Source organism: Poecile atricapillus, chromosome 1, assembly GCF_030490865.1.
Source record: "Poecile atricapillus isolate bPoeAtr1 chromosome 1, bPoeAtr1.hap1, whole genome shotgun sequence".
Lineage (NCBI taxonomy): Eukaryota > Metazoa > Chordata > Aves > Passeriformes > Paridae > Poecile > Poecile atricapillus.
Window position 1 is genome coordinate 134443637 of NC_081249.1, and position 13123 is coordinate 134456759.

At 42.1% G+C, this 13123-nt stretch overlaps 1 protein-coding gene across 3 annotated transcripts; it reads right to left on the reverse strand.

The window, feature by feature from the left end:
• Positions 1 to 574: 574 nt before the first annotated feature.
• Positions 575 to 11729, reverse strand: MRPL23 (mitochondrial ribosomal protein L23). Of its 3 annotated transcripts, none has more exons than XM_058863599.1 (5): positions 11630 to 11729; positions 11380 to 11502; positions 8731 to 8804; positions 3500 to 3607; positions 575 to 917 (listed from the first exon to the last, which is right to left on the reverse strand). In XM_058863599.1, the coding sequence occupies exons 1-5, from the start codon at positions 11653 to 11655 to the stop codon at positions 841 to 843; spliced, it is 408 nt and encodes a 135-aa protein (XP_058719582.1). In that variant the 5' UTR covers positions 11656 to 11729; the 3' UTR covers positions 575 to 840. The 3 variants fall into 3 exon arrangements, with proteins under 3 accessions (XP_058719582.1, XP_058719573.1, XP_058719591.1); XM_058863590.1 differs by lacking the exon at positions 3500 to 3607 and adding an exon at positions 10662 to 10744 and having other exon boundaries at positions 11630 to 11728; XM_058863608.1 differs by lacking the exons at positions 3500 to 3607; positions 11380 to 11502 and adding an exon at positions 10662 to 10744 and having other exon boundaries at positions 11630 to 11671.
• Positions 11730 to 13123: the final 1394 nt, after the last annotated feature.

The following is a 13123-nucleotide window of genomic DNA, read 5'->3' on the forward strand; positions in this document are numbered from 1 at the left end:
TGTGGGGAAGGGAAGGAATACTAACTAACACAACCATGCCAGTAAACATTTCTAAGGCAGGCTGCTCACAGAGGACAGCTACCTGCACTGCATAACAGCAAGCAGAGATGTGCACTACCTTTGTCTGCTCCGTGATGTTTAACAGGATCAAACACATACATGCCCAGTCACAAACCTGTCCCATAAACCCTGTCCCCAAAATGCCACACAGCTATTACAAGAGTACAATAAGATCACATGCATTTCTCCAGGAAAGGAGGGGTCACTGCAAGGAAGGCAACAGGATAGGAGGACACAGTAAGTGACTATAAGTGAACCCTACATCCTGAGCCTATAGTCCAATTTTCTACACTTTTGTGTCCACCTTTGGCTAACCTATCTTGACTTTTATACATTCTAGTCAATACAAACTGTATGTATCCTAGGAAATTAAATACCCTATTTCTACTCAAAACAATCCAGCATCACAAAAAAGATAAGCACAATGACACTCTCATAGTCAGAAATGACAACAAGGAATTCCACATTTTAGAAATAGTCCACATGTTCACAGAAAAGACCTGGTGCAGTCAGATTTATTTCACCTTTTTATTTCCTCACGCCCATTTTGCTGTAGTAATGCACAAACAGCCAGAAAAAAAACATGTTAGCAAGGGCTGCTCAAGAATAAACATTCGATCATTACGAGAAGAGTGCAAGTTGCGCTAATCAAAATCCCTCTGAGCCTAAAGGAAGGCAGCTGGCTTGTTGCATCAAAGTCCAAACCAATCAGGGACTCCACCTCGTCTGGGGTCACCTTCCTGCTTCTGCTTCTCTTTCTCCATATATTTATCCCTGAAGTCATCGAAAGAGCGAGTTTCTGCGTCTTGTTCTTTCTCTGGAAATAGGTTGGGAAACTGAAAGGTTTGTCCTTGGCCCTAAAGAGAAAACAAATGGTCAGAGAGACATTCCAGCCTTTCTGCAGTAGCTATGATCTTAGGGTGGAAGACCACCCTCAATTTTCAACTAGTGCAGAACGGTACCTCGTGACACCCCAAAATCTCTTTCCACCCATGTCCCCAAGATACATGTACATCCCTTCTCCTCAAAAGCTAACTTTAAGCCTCTCCTCCTCTGTGTGCTACTGAAGATACTTTTTATTTTTTTTAACAGATGAATGATCAGGAGATGAACATCTCTTCAAAGACTTTGAATCAGTTCAGAAATGTTGTGTGAGTCATACAGTAAAAACAAGATGAGCAAAATAAGTGATTTTATTAAAGTAACACCACCAGGGAAATACACAGAGGAGCAGGCATTCATTATGTTAACACTCAGGATATGAGTAGTGGTTGTAGTTGTTTAGATCTCAGCTAAGGGTAAGAGAGAGCAGTGCTAGCAGCTGTTATTGTAGGGTGCAATGTGGGAATACAGAATAACAGATATCAGAGGTCTCTTATCAACAGACATAAAGACTATGGTGTAAAACAATTACAGTGGGAACAATCTGTCTAATATATCACTAATGAGATTAAAGTGATTACATCTGCATCAGTCATTCTGCCTAGCAGACAAGTCATTTTAGTGAAACATCATCATCAGATCTATGTCTCCCACTTGGAAAAGAAACATTTGCTTGGTCTCTGGTTTTTATCTAACAGCAGGAAAACATTCTTCTGTGGAAATATACTATTATTAATATTACCTACTTATTTTTAGTGGTGTTTGCTCTAAGCACAACTTCATTAAACTCAACATCAGCCCTTCCATTCGGTATGGGATCTTGCATAATAAAACTTGCAACTGGTCACCCATAACCCTAAAACTATTCTCCAAAACACTTACAAACATTGCCATATATTAACTTCTTTGGCAGCATTTTGCATACAGAAATCTCAAGAAAAGCATGTAACTGTTTCAGATGGAAACAGGTGGGTTTGGCTTTTTTTCAGATCAGCCAGTCCTTAAATTTATGCAGTAAATATAACCAAACAAGAGGCTCAGTTATGAAATAGTTCCACAAAGGACATGAAAGGAGCCTTCCCCAGCATACCTACTGTGTATTTTGGGCGTCAGAAATATGACATAAATAAAACCAACAGAAGCATCACCACGTCCCTGACCCAGCTGAATGTCTACTATGTTTTATTTAATCATATACACTCAACCTGGCAAATGACAGGTGTGAAAAAAATCTAAACCTCATATGCTTTGGAGAGAAAAAAGCATGACTTATCCCAGATGAGATTATCCAGACTGGAATCTACAAAATACCAACTCTACCCAGCAATGCTCCGGTTGTTTTTGTAGCGCATACTTCTTGGGGGTTTCCTAAGAGTCTGACCATACTACAAAAACAACAGGGGAGCTGCTGTGTACATTGCTTTTTCCTTGATTCTAGCCTGGATAAGCTCAAGTGGAACATATCAAGGTTTTCCTTTCCATTGGTGTACACTCTGGGGTTTCAGCTCTTTTGTACCTTTAAATTAGCAACAGGTATCCTCATAATAGCTGTCCTTTGACAGCTATAGCACAGTCCCATTTCATGGCACAGAAACTGGCCTTACCAGCGTCCTTGAACAAGCCCAAAACTGCAGCCTACTGATCCCCTTCCTATAGCCAGATCAGCAACAAGCACCCTTGAGGCCAAGCACTGCTCAGGATTTTAGCACAGTGAAGCATTTGGAAAGAAATCTGCTAAGACAAAAAAATTGCTGTGTTTTAACTGCGCTGTGGGCAGGTCACTCAGCCCTGCGGTACCTACAGAACAGACAGGGCCCATACTAAAGACCTGACTGCCCTGGAGAGGAAGCCATTTTAGTTAAACAAGTCAGGAAACAACTCAGGCTAACATGGTAGGCACACCACCTCCACTGAAAATCTGAGAACTATTTATATTGGTAACAGTGTAGTAAGGGACTGCTCTTGTTATGCAGCACTCTCCTTCTGGTATGCTTCCAGGACCAATGCATTTTCCTTATTGGAGAATGAAGGAAAGCTGTCCCTAAAGCATACTAACAACATCCACGTTAATTCACTAAGCATTGCAAAACAGTTATTATTTTAAAAAGAGGGAAGAAAACAAAAAAGATACACAAAGAGGCTGTAGCAAAACCAGACAAACCTTTAAGCTGTTTATCAAAGTGCTCACAGTTCCCATTTCAAGGCTGGTGGAAGTCAAATATTGAGCTGAAAATGTCAATCTGTATCTGAAGTCTTTTAATAAATCAAAATCAGCACAGACAAGTTGGCTCTTTACAGCTCTTGTTTTGTGAAGAAATTCTGATTTTGGCTGGCAGCCAAACACGATTTGAAACAGCCAAGACATTACACCCTGAGAACTGAAGGTTGATAAATCTTAAGTAACAATACTCTGCAGTAATACTGCACTGTTAAGGCTCTGGAGTGATGAAAGCTGTATGAAAAATAGCTGTTGTGCATGCTCAGTAGCTAGTTTTCAGAAGAAGCCTGTATCTTGGGTATTTCAAAATTTCAAAAATACCAAAAGGCATCAGCTTACATAAAGGATTGTGAGTCTGTCCAGGCTTATTTACACTCAGTGCATCTTCCACATAATGCCAGAGGCTACTGAGGTTCAAGCTCATATGCCACCTCCTTAAAAAAAAGCCTACCAAAGGAACAGAAGGATTGTCACTCCTTTACACAGTGCTGCTTTTTCTTAAACTTTTTCTTTGCAGAAGTTTTTCCTTCTATACAGCAACCATCTGACAAACATATGATAAATGCATCCTCAGAATGAAATCCTTACTGGAATAAAGCAAACAATTTTTACCAAGTTCATCAGGGTTTATCTGGTTTACAAACTGCTAGAACATGAAGTGCTGGCATATCCAACCGGAAAGGAAGATTCAGGCTTACTTGAAAACCTTGCATTTGTTCACAGTTTTACCTTTTGCAATATATTTATCCGTTTAATTGCTGAATTATGGAAATTCTCATAAATTGAAGTAACCTCTAAAAAGGCTAGAACTTGCTTCTGCTTTAGAACATCTGACAGCATAGTTACTTTAGTTAGAAGCACAGAGAAAGGGGGAGAAGATAACACCACCTTTCTACTCAACACAGCTGTGCTAAAAGAAAGTCCTGTAAAAAAGACAGACACTGGAAGAAAAGTAATTTTCCTTGGATAATTCAGTCTGTCATGGAACTGGATGGCACACTGACAGCAGAAGATCTTCTTCACCAATGTGAAGTGATCCCCTGATACTCTGGAATTTGTCAGGGTAAGCTCTACCACCATGTGTTCACCTCACTCTTAAGCTAAGCCTTACAATACCAATAAAAAAAAAGAACAAAAAGCCCCAAACAAAGCAAGTCAGAGAGGTGGCACTGAACACCTAAAATAGTAAAAGCAACATGACGATTTTACACATTGTTGTTCTCAGTTTTGTTCCCAGAGACCTTCCTTTTTCCCACTAAGGTTATGCATAAGTGAGATGTGTGGTCCAGTGTTGAGAAAACAGAAATGGGACCCATTAAACTTCTACTCTTGCACAGCTTTAATCTTCAACTCAGCATTACCCAAAAGTAAAAGTGAATTGTATACAAGGCCTTATGAGGATTCTTTTGTTAAATGCTTTAATATCATTCATGATAAAAAGTGACCTAAGTATCAAACATTTATTTTCCCTTTAGATTTCAAGCCTTTGTCCAAAGAAAGGGTGAAAACACACTTTGTTCTTGGAGTCTGTTTAAGGAGTTATCAAAGGAGTGGTACAAACTGCCTCCATTCATTTTAATGAGAGGTTAAGTGACCGTAATTAGGCCTATGAAGTCAAGTGCTGGCCTTTCCACTGCTGAGCTTCACGTCAGAAAACTGCTGGAAGGATTATCCAGCACAAACTCACTTACACTTCTCTGACCTTTGAGTCCCCTGAAAAGTTTAGAAATGGAGTATCAGCAGATATTACTGTGCAGCAATGATGCAGCAAACACTGATCATGTAAACAACCGTGAGATCTTCTGGTTATTTGGATAATTGAAGCACTTACTACTGTCCTTCAGAATTAACAAAAAAGTGATGTTTATCATTAACTACAAAAATGCTGGACTCCCAAAAGCACAGGATTCAGTCCAGCAGTAGCAGCAAATGCAGCTAAATTTAATAATCCAGTGCATTTGAACAATTCTACTACTGCAGTGGTAACATTTGATGCTAAAACATATGGCAAAACAGCACAGAAAGCAACTTCAAAAATCCACTCAGGAACAACACTGCATATGGATCATCCATGTTTCCTCTGAATTCAAAATAAAACTGCTGTCATATCTAATGTGCAAATAGGTTAATTACTGTGAATATACAGGACACCCTAAATGGGGGTTGAGGAGAAAGCATTTGCAAAAATGTTCCCACCGGTGCCATCATTCAAGCACCTACATGGGTGTTAGTCCTAACACTGACAAGGTCAGACTCCTTTTTACAGCCATCTCCACTAGATTTCTCAAAACAGGTTTAATTAAAAATAGATCTGGATTCCAGAGGCTTGTCTGCAGTTGTGCTCCCACAGGTACTAACACCTGTTAAGCTAAACCAGTGAGAACACTGAAGGAGGAGAAGGAGGGGTTGCTGTTGTTTTTTTTTTAATTTCCCTGATGTTAATGCAACCGCAAAGTTTCCCACTGGCTTTTCTTCTTTTTTTCTTTTCATTACAATAATTATAGCTTTATTGGAGTAAGGAGAAAAGCTGCTGTATTACATTTATTTTATCTAGTTTGCAAAGATATATAACTTGGGTTTAATTTAAAAAAATAGAGCAGTGTAGAAAAGTAGCATTTGATACATAGGGCCATAAGTGTCTAACTTAAACCTTTCTCACCACATTCCAAAAGCGGAAAAAAGGCAAGCAGGCTCGGGAATGGCAAGATATTGTTGATCCACAGCCTTCTATGATTTGAGGTATTTTTTTAGTGTGAAAATATTATGCTTGGACAGATCATGTATTTGTCCAGTTACTGCCTGAGAATAAAGTAAACAGCTCTGAGTCTCCAAGAAATAGTATTTGGAAAAGAAAGGACAACAATTCTTACATGTGAAACAGCTGGGGTACTAGTCTGACACCTAAGGGCATGTTGACTATGACTTCATACACCTTCCACCTTTGAGACACTTGCAGTAAGTCAATGGATGTGTGTGTTGCACTGGGACACATAAGGTGATGCTTTATGAAGCAGGGAAGCATAACTGCTCATGAGAATAAACTCAATTTCATTCAGGTAAACTGTACCACAACTGCGAAGTCACACTGGAAAGAGCAATACTTCCACCTAGTGGGAAACAGAAAGATCAACCCAAGACCTTCCAAAAACACATCCGTATTTTTCCAGTCATAAGCAGTTTTAACTTGAAACTGGATTAATGAGAGAAAACACAGCTGGTAAAAACGGTGGGAAAGCCCGGCTACTCTGACTCACGGCAGATGCAAACTAATTCTCATGAAAATAAGGATTTTACAGTGGTTACCACAGACTTTCCTAAATTAGGCAGATATTAACAATGGACTGCATGGGGCCTGTAATAGCCTGATCACACCATGAATGAGAACGAAGGCAAACCCTTTAGATTCAGAAAGGACACTGGGTTTCTGGTTTCACCCACTGTTTCAAGCTGGTGTGAACACAGAGCTGGGAGCTCATTGTCTGAGACATCAGAGCTAGTGATGAAAAGCAACAAACAAAAGTAAAAAGAGAAAGGGGGAGGAATAAAGAAACCTAAATATTTATGGAATTAACAGACCACAGCAATAGGAAAAAAAATAGAGACCAGGAATGAGGTGAGGAAAAAACACAGAGACCAAGCTTCACTGGCGAGAGTTTAGCAAACAGTCAGGATTCCCTCCCTTGACATGAAAAACACCACCAAAAAAGTGGTCCCCTGACCCTGTTCATGGAAGAGATGGAAAACATGGCACTCCTTAAGAACTTAGTATGGTAACTGCAGTGTAAGGCAATAAGGGACTCTTGCTGTCCCATGTACCAAGAGACATGAGCCACAGTGCAACAGGGCCCCATGCACTGCCCAGAAGACAAAATGGGAGGCTGAAGGAACAACCAGACTACTGCTGTGCACCTGCCTCCAATACCAAGCTAGTTTCGGGAAATCCCCACACCTGGGCTGACCAACCCTTAAGGTTATGGCAACTATTCTAGGTTGAGAGGCTGAATGTGAAATAAATGCACAAAGGTACTGTCTTAAGCATCTTGCTCCAACAGAGCAGCAGCATTCTGCTTCCCACGCCTTCCCCCTGAGTATGCACGGGTTGCCGATTACCTCCTTTTCACCTCAGCAGACACAGAACACAAGACTGCGTTACAGTGAAATAAAATTTGAGAACTGACTGTAGTTCACTAGAAACACTGCTTCAGTCTTGGCAAACAAGTTTCTAAAAGCAAGGAAGTCACTAGCAGGAGGCTGTGGCAATGGAAAGTGCCTGCAACTACCTACTAAAAGGAACAACACTCAAAGAAAGCAACTTGTGAGATCCAACATCATCAATCCAATCATTCACTCCTTAATTGTACAGTCCTGCTCTCCAGCAAACAAAAACCTAGCAGAAACAATCCAGGAGGGAGAATTTGCTCACCAAAGCAGAGACTCCTTGGAAAAGGAATGTGCGTTTTAGCCATCATACTGTAAAATCCTCAGAGAGATGATGTTGCCTTTTATATCAGTAGAGTAAATCAAAGTTACTCCTCATATAAATTGTTCTGTTATTGTTCTCATATAAATACAGTTCTGTTACTTTTTAGTAATACTTCACTTTATACTATTCTTTTAATTAGGTAAGGGCTGTTTAGAAAATCACCCCATCCTCACTTTTCTTTCTTCTCCCCTTCCCAGAAGGGGAAAAACTTCTAAGCACATTTAAACTTTGAAATATTAAAATTCAGATTTCCCACTGTTTGTGCCTCCTAAGTTTGACCTCAAATCCATATGAAGTCTTAGCCAGTCTTTAAGATCACAGAGTGCTCTCCCAATACTGAGTCCTTGTCTCAAGACAGAGTAACAGTGACATTGTGTTGCCAACTGCAATTTTGAGCTTATGGTTTTACAACCTTAAATACCATCCCTTTGTCATTTTGGAATGTGAAGGGGTTTTCTGTAACTGGTTGCATTTCTTTTTTGCATAAAGACAGGTAAGCCCAACAGAAGTTTAAACTATAATATGGTCCTGTTACGAAAGAAATTTACAAGAACATGAAGCTCCTTTTCCACTGGGCTACCAATGTATGTTTCAGAGCCTGGTTCAGCCACAAAGCATGCTTGTTTAGACGTGACTAAAGGCTCTCCAAGGAATAAGCCTTAGTCTTCTCTGAAATTCAAAGACCTTTAATAAGAAGTTCCCTACCCTCACAATATATTCTTTCACTTACTGGACATTTCAGCCATCAACCACACAAGTCGTGAACCTTCCAGCACACAGAGTACAGGGTCAGCATGAAACTCTCTGGCAAAGCAGCACCCTATGACATCAGCCCACAACCTACAGACAGACCTCAAACCAACACGGGACTTTAAAAATAACCATTTGTTTGAATTTGATCTTTAGACCAAGTCATTTAAATCTCTTTACATTCTGGAATGTGTTAAAGAAACTGTCACTATTAGAGGATTGGAAGAAATATTCAGCCAACCAGGTCAACTCACTGGCCGTAACTTTCAGCTTGGCTAACAGTTAGGCTGGTTAACAGTGCCTCCCTCTTTCCTCACAAGCATCCATGTTAACTCACCAGCTGTACATAGGCAACCTTGTAATCTGGCTTCTTCACCCTCTGATTCCTGTGATTCCTCTTGTTGTTCGCACCTGCAGAAATGAAGAGAATCCTGCCTTTTACTTCCCAGGACTTCTGAGTTCTCCAAAGCAAGACCAAGCTGAAGGAGGGACTTGGCTATCTCTGATTTAAGAGGAATACTCTTCCTTCACTTCCAGCACAGCACCACAATTATTAAAGCGTCCTGAAACTTGTGGACACTCCTCTCCTCATTTACAAGCAGGGAACCAAGGCATCACCAGCCTGCTACCATTGTGCCTTCACACACAAAGTCTGCAAAGAAGCAAGAAGAAAAGACTCCCAAATAGGGGTCAGAGCAACATCCACAGCTTCAGGAAGACAAGGAAAAAATGACCATTAAACAACCTTAAACCTGACAATTTTTACTATTCAGCTGATGAGCTGAATCTACTGTTTATATACCCTGCAGGGTACTATATTCCACATCCAAACAAACTAATGCACCTCAATCTTCTCCAACCATGCTGGTCACAACTGAAGTGGGAAGTACAATTTAACCCCTTCACATTAGGCAGACATTAAAGCTCTCAGATAATTAGGCATTCTAACCTCTTTTATCCCTGACTATAAACCACCACCTAAAATTAGCAGTGAGGGGCAAAATGGTTGTAAGGACAAGCATGACTATTTTTCAGTGCTGTTTGGAAATATGTGTGCTTGGTATTTATGACTTAATTTAATTCTGGTTTTCAGATAAGCATTCTATAGATGATACTTCCAGGTTTTTCTTCCTTTGTAAGTAAGAATTTTACAACTTTTCCTTTGTAAGTTAAGAATTTTACAACTTTATTTTGAAGCTTTTTCTTTTATCCTCCATTTTTCACTACTACAGGTCTTTCTTCTTATTCCTTTAAAAATTATCCTTAATCTTACTATTATAAACAGACAATTCCTTTCATAGTCACTACATGAAAAATTAAAAACCCAGCCATCAAAGATGTCCTAACCAAGAAGTCACTCCCTCTCCACTCCATAGTTACACTACCTGGTAATCAAAAATGTAAATTAACATAAAAAAAAAAAGAAAAATATTCCTGTACATCCAAACTGCAGTCAGAGAAGGTCTGGGGAAGGATGCATTCACATGTAAAAGTGACATTATCTAAATTTATCTTATTTCAGTTAGAGATGAGTCCCTCCACCTCCATGTCAGAGTTCAGCATAAGTTAAACTAGGAACATTTTTTGTTTTTCTCTTGGGTCAGTTTTTTGGTTTTTTTTGTTGGGTTTTTGGTGGGCATCTGGGTTGTTGCTTCTAGAGGTTGGACAGGAGAGAAATACCACAACTGGAAAAAATCAAGTCTGTAGCAGAAATCTGGTAACAACAGGTGATAAAAATCTGAAAGTTTGTGAAGATATTTTTCTGACATTATCTACTGGTTCAACAGAGTATTTTTATTTGCTCTACAAACTTTGCCTTTTTTACGCCGTAACACCTCCTGTGTGTGCATGCAAACTCAGCTCATTTTTTAAATGAAGGCTACAGCTGAATTTAAACTTAATTACTACATGTATTAAAAAACATGAAGCAGTTCCTTCTGAAGGGACATACCCCCTGGTCTTCAAGGACTAACAGTACCAACTACAAAAGCGCAAGCTAGATAACTCTAAGGATGATTAGCCTTTTTAAATTCAGATTTTTCTTTTTAGAGTGAAACCTACATCATAATTTAATCAACAGTATTCAAATATGAAGTGGTGCATGTTCATTTGAAGGGATGAATAAACAACAATGCTAACAAACATCACCAGCTAAGCACCTGGAACCAAAGTCTGCTGAAATCTAACAGTCCTTTTGAAAGGTAAAAGTCTACTCTGGCTGCGCAGAGATGCTTTATTCATGCTTTTGCATTATTCAGCTGCACTTACCATACTGTATCCTGGTCCTCACAGCAGCTACTGGGACATTGTATATTCTTTCAAGGTAATTCCTGATATCCAATTTTGTCATTCTAAGCAATGAAAAAACATTTTGGGGATAGAAAGAAAAAAAAAAAAGTGTAGATATTTAAACAAAATAAATTAGAGACTGGTTGATACTGCAGAATAAATATATCTTCTTGTTTTAACCAAGACAGATTTACGACATGAAAGTGTAAACTCAACCTAGACCACACACTGCTACAGCGATTTATAATCCATAAACTGTAACAACGTCAAATACTTTATCCTCTGTAGCCTCATCATTCAAAACGCCAGGTATATTCTGTGTTCAGCAGGCTTTCTCACTGCCCAACCTTTCTTTATTCTGAGTAGGGGCTGCTGATCTTACCACAACCTGACACAGTGTTATGGGCTCTAATGTGTGCCAGCAAACTGGTCAGGCTGAAAGAATCCTGACAAAAAAGGATACCACCTTGCTTACTCTGGTTCAAATTCAATAAGCACGTCCTTCTTCCCAAGCCCGTCCCTGGGAAGGCTGAGCCTCACTGACACTGGGGGAGAGGAGCCACGCCAAGCTCGTCACTAAATCAGTGTCCTCGCCGCCCTCTGCAAGGTGTGCCTGATGCAGAAGCCCCTTCCCGGCCGCGGCACTCGGGCCTGCCACCCCTGAGCCCACCAGCGCAGCGGCCATGCCGGCACTCACTCCATGGAGACGCGGAACTGCACGGTGTCCTCGGGCTGGGGCACGCCGGGCCGCACCGCCAGCATGAAGAAGTTGGGGCGGAAGATCCGCAGCTGCGGGCCGCCCCTCTGGAACAGCGGGTACCTGCGGGGACACACCGCCGCTCACTGACCCGCCTCCTCACCCCACTGCCCCGACTGAGCCCCAGCGGCCCCCATCCCACTCATCCCACCGCACCCCACCGCCGCCCGACCCGCTCCGCTCCGCTCACACGGCCCTCCTGGCGCCCGCCGCCATGGCCGAGCCCCGCGCGGTACCAGAGCGGCTCCGGCGCGGCGGCAGCGCCCCCTGCTGGCGCGGAGGAGCTCGGCGCGGCCTCACCCGGAAGCGGGGCACTGGGCCAGGGGCGTGCTGGGCCCAGCCCGGGGCTCCTCGGCGTAAGGAAGGTGCGGAGCTACCTGACAGGGTCCAGCGGAAGGTCCAAAACATGAGGACGGGTCTGGAGCCTCCCTCTTAAGAGGAGAGACTGCGGGAGCTGGGCCTGTTTAGTCTGGAGACTAGCACAGACTCAGAGGAGATCTCATTACAGCGTACAGGTATCTCAGGGGCCGGTGCCAAGAGGATGGTGCTAGACTCTTGTCACTGCTGCCCAGCGACAGGACAAGGAGCCATGGCCGTACACTGAAACACAACAAGTTCCACCTCAACACGAGGAAGAACATCTTTACACTGAGAGTGGCAGAGCACTGGAACAGGCTGGCCAAGGGAGAATGTAGAATCTCAGTCCCTGGAGATATTGAAATCCACTTGGACACATTCCTGTGTCACCTGCTCTGGGTGACACTGCCTTAGCAGGGGAGATGGACCGAACAAGCAGAGGACCCTTCCAACAGTTCTGTGATTATGTGAAAATCTCGCGTCTGTGGGATGCTGCAGTGCTGTTTGCCATTGCTGGGGTCCTGTCCTGACTCTCCTCCTGTCCTCCATGCCAGTGAGACCCCAGCACAACAGAAACAGGGCTGTAGGATCAAGTCCAGAGGAGGCCACAGCGATGCTGGAAGGGCTGAGACACCTCCCTTGTGAGGACAGGCAGAGAGCTGGGGATGTGCAGCCAGGAAAAGGGAAGCCTCCGTGCAGACCTGATTGTGACCTTCCAGTATGTAAGGGAGCTTATAAGAAAGACAGACTTTTTGCCAAGGTATGTGGTGACAGGACAAGGGACAACTGTTTTAAACTGAGAGAGGGCAGGGTTAGGTTGGATGTTGGGATTAAATTCTTTACTGGGAGGGTGGTGAGGCACTACAACAGGTTGCTCAAAGAGGCAGTGAATGCCCCATCCCTGATACTGTTCAAGGCGAGGTTGGATGGGGCTCTGAGCAACCTGGTCTAGTGGAAGGTGTTCCTGCCCATGGCAGGGGAGTTGGAACTATATGATCTTTAAGGCCTCTTCACATCTAAACCTCTCCACACAGGCATCAGAAACAGAAGTTTGGAAACACGGGAGAGACTTTGATGGACTTCCTCCACCAGGGCAGTTCAAGGGTTGGCAAAGCCAAAAGGCCCTACAGAACAGCTTGCACCTTGAATTTAGTACGCCTCTCATGTTTTGACATCTACATTGAATTAACCAAGTAACTCACACTGCAGTATTGGACTTTAATATTTCATGCAGGCTAACAGCCTCAATAAATATTTTAATGTAATATTTGAATGAATCATTCTCTATTGCACTTGTCTACATTTAATAAAAGCATTGTGCTGAAAA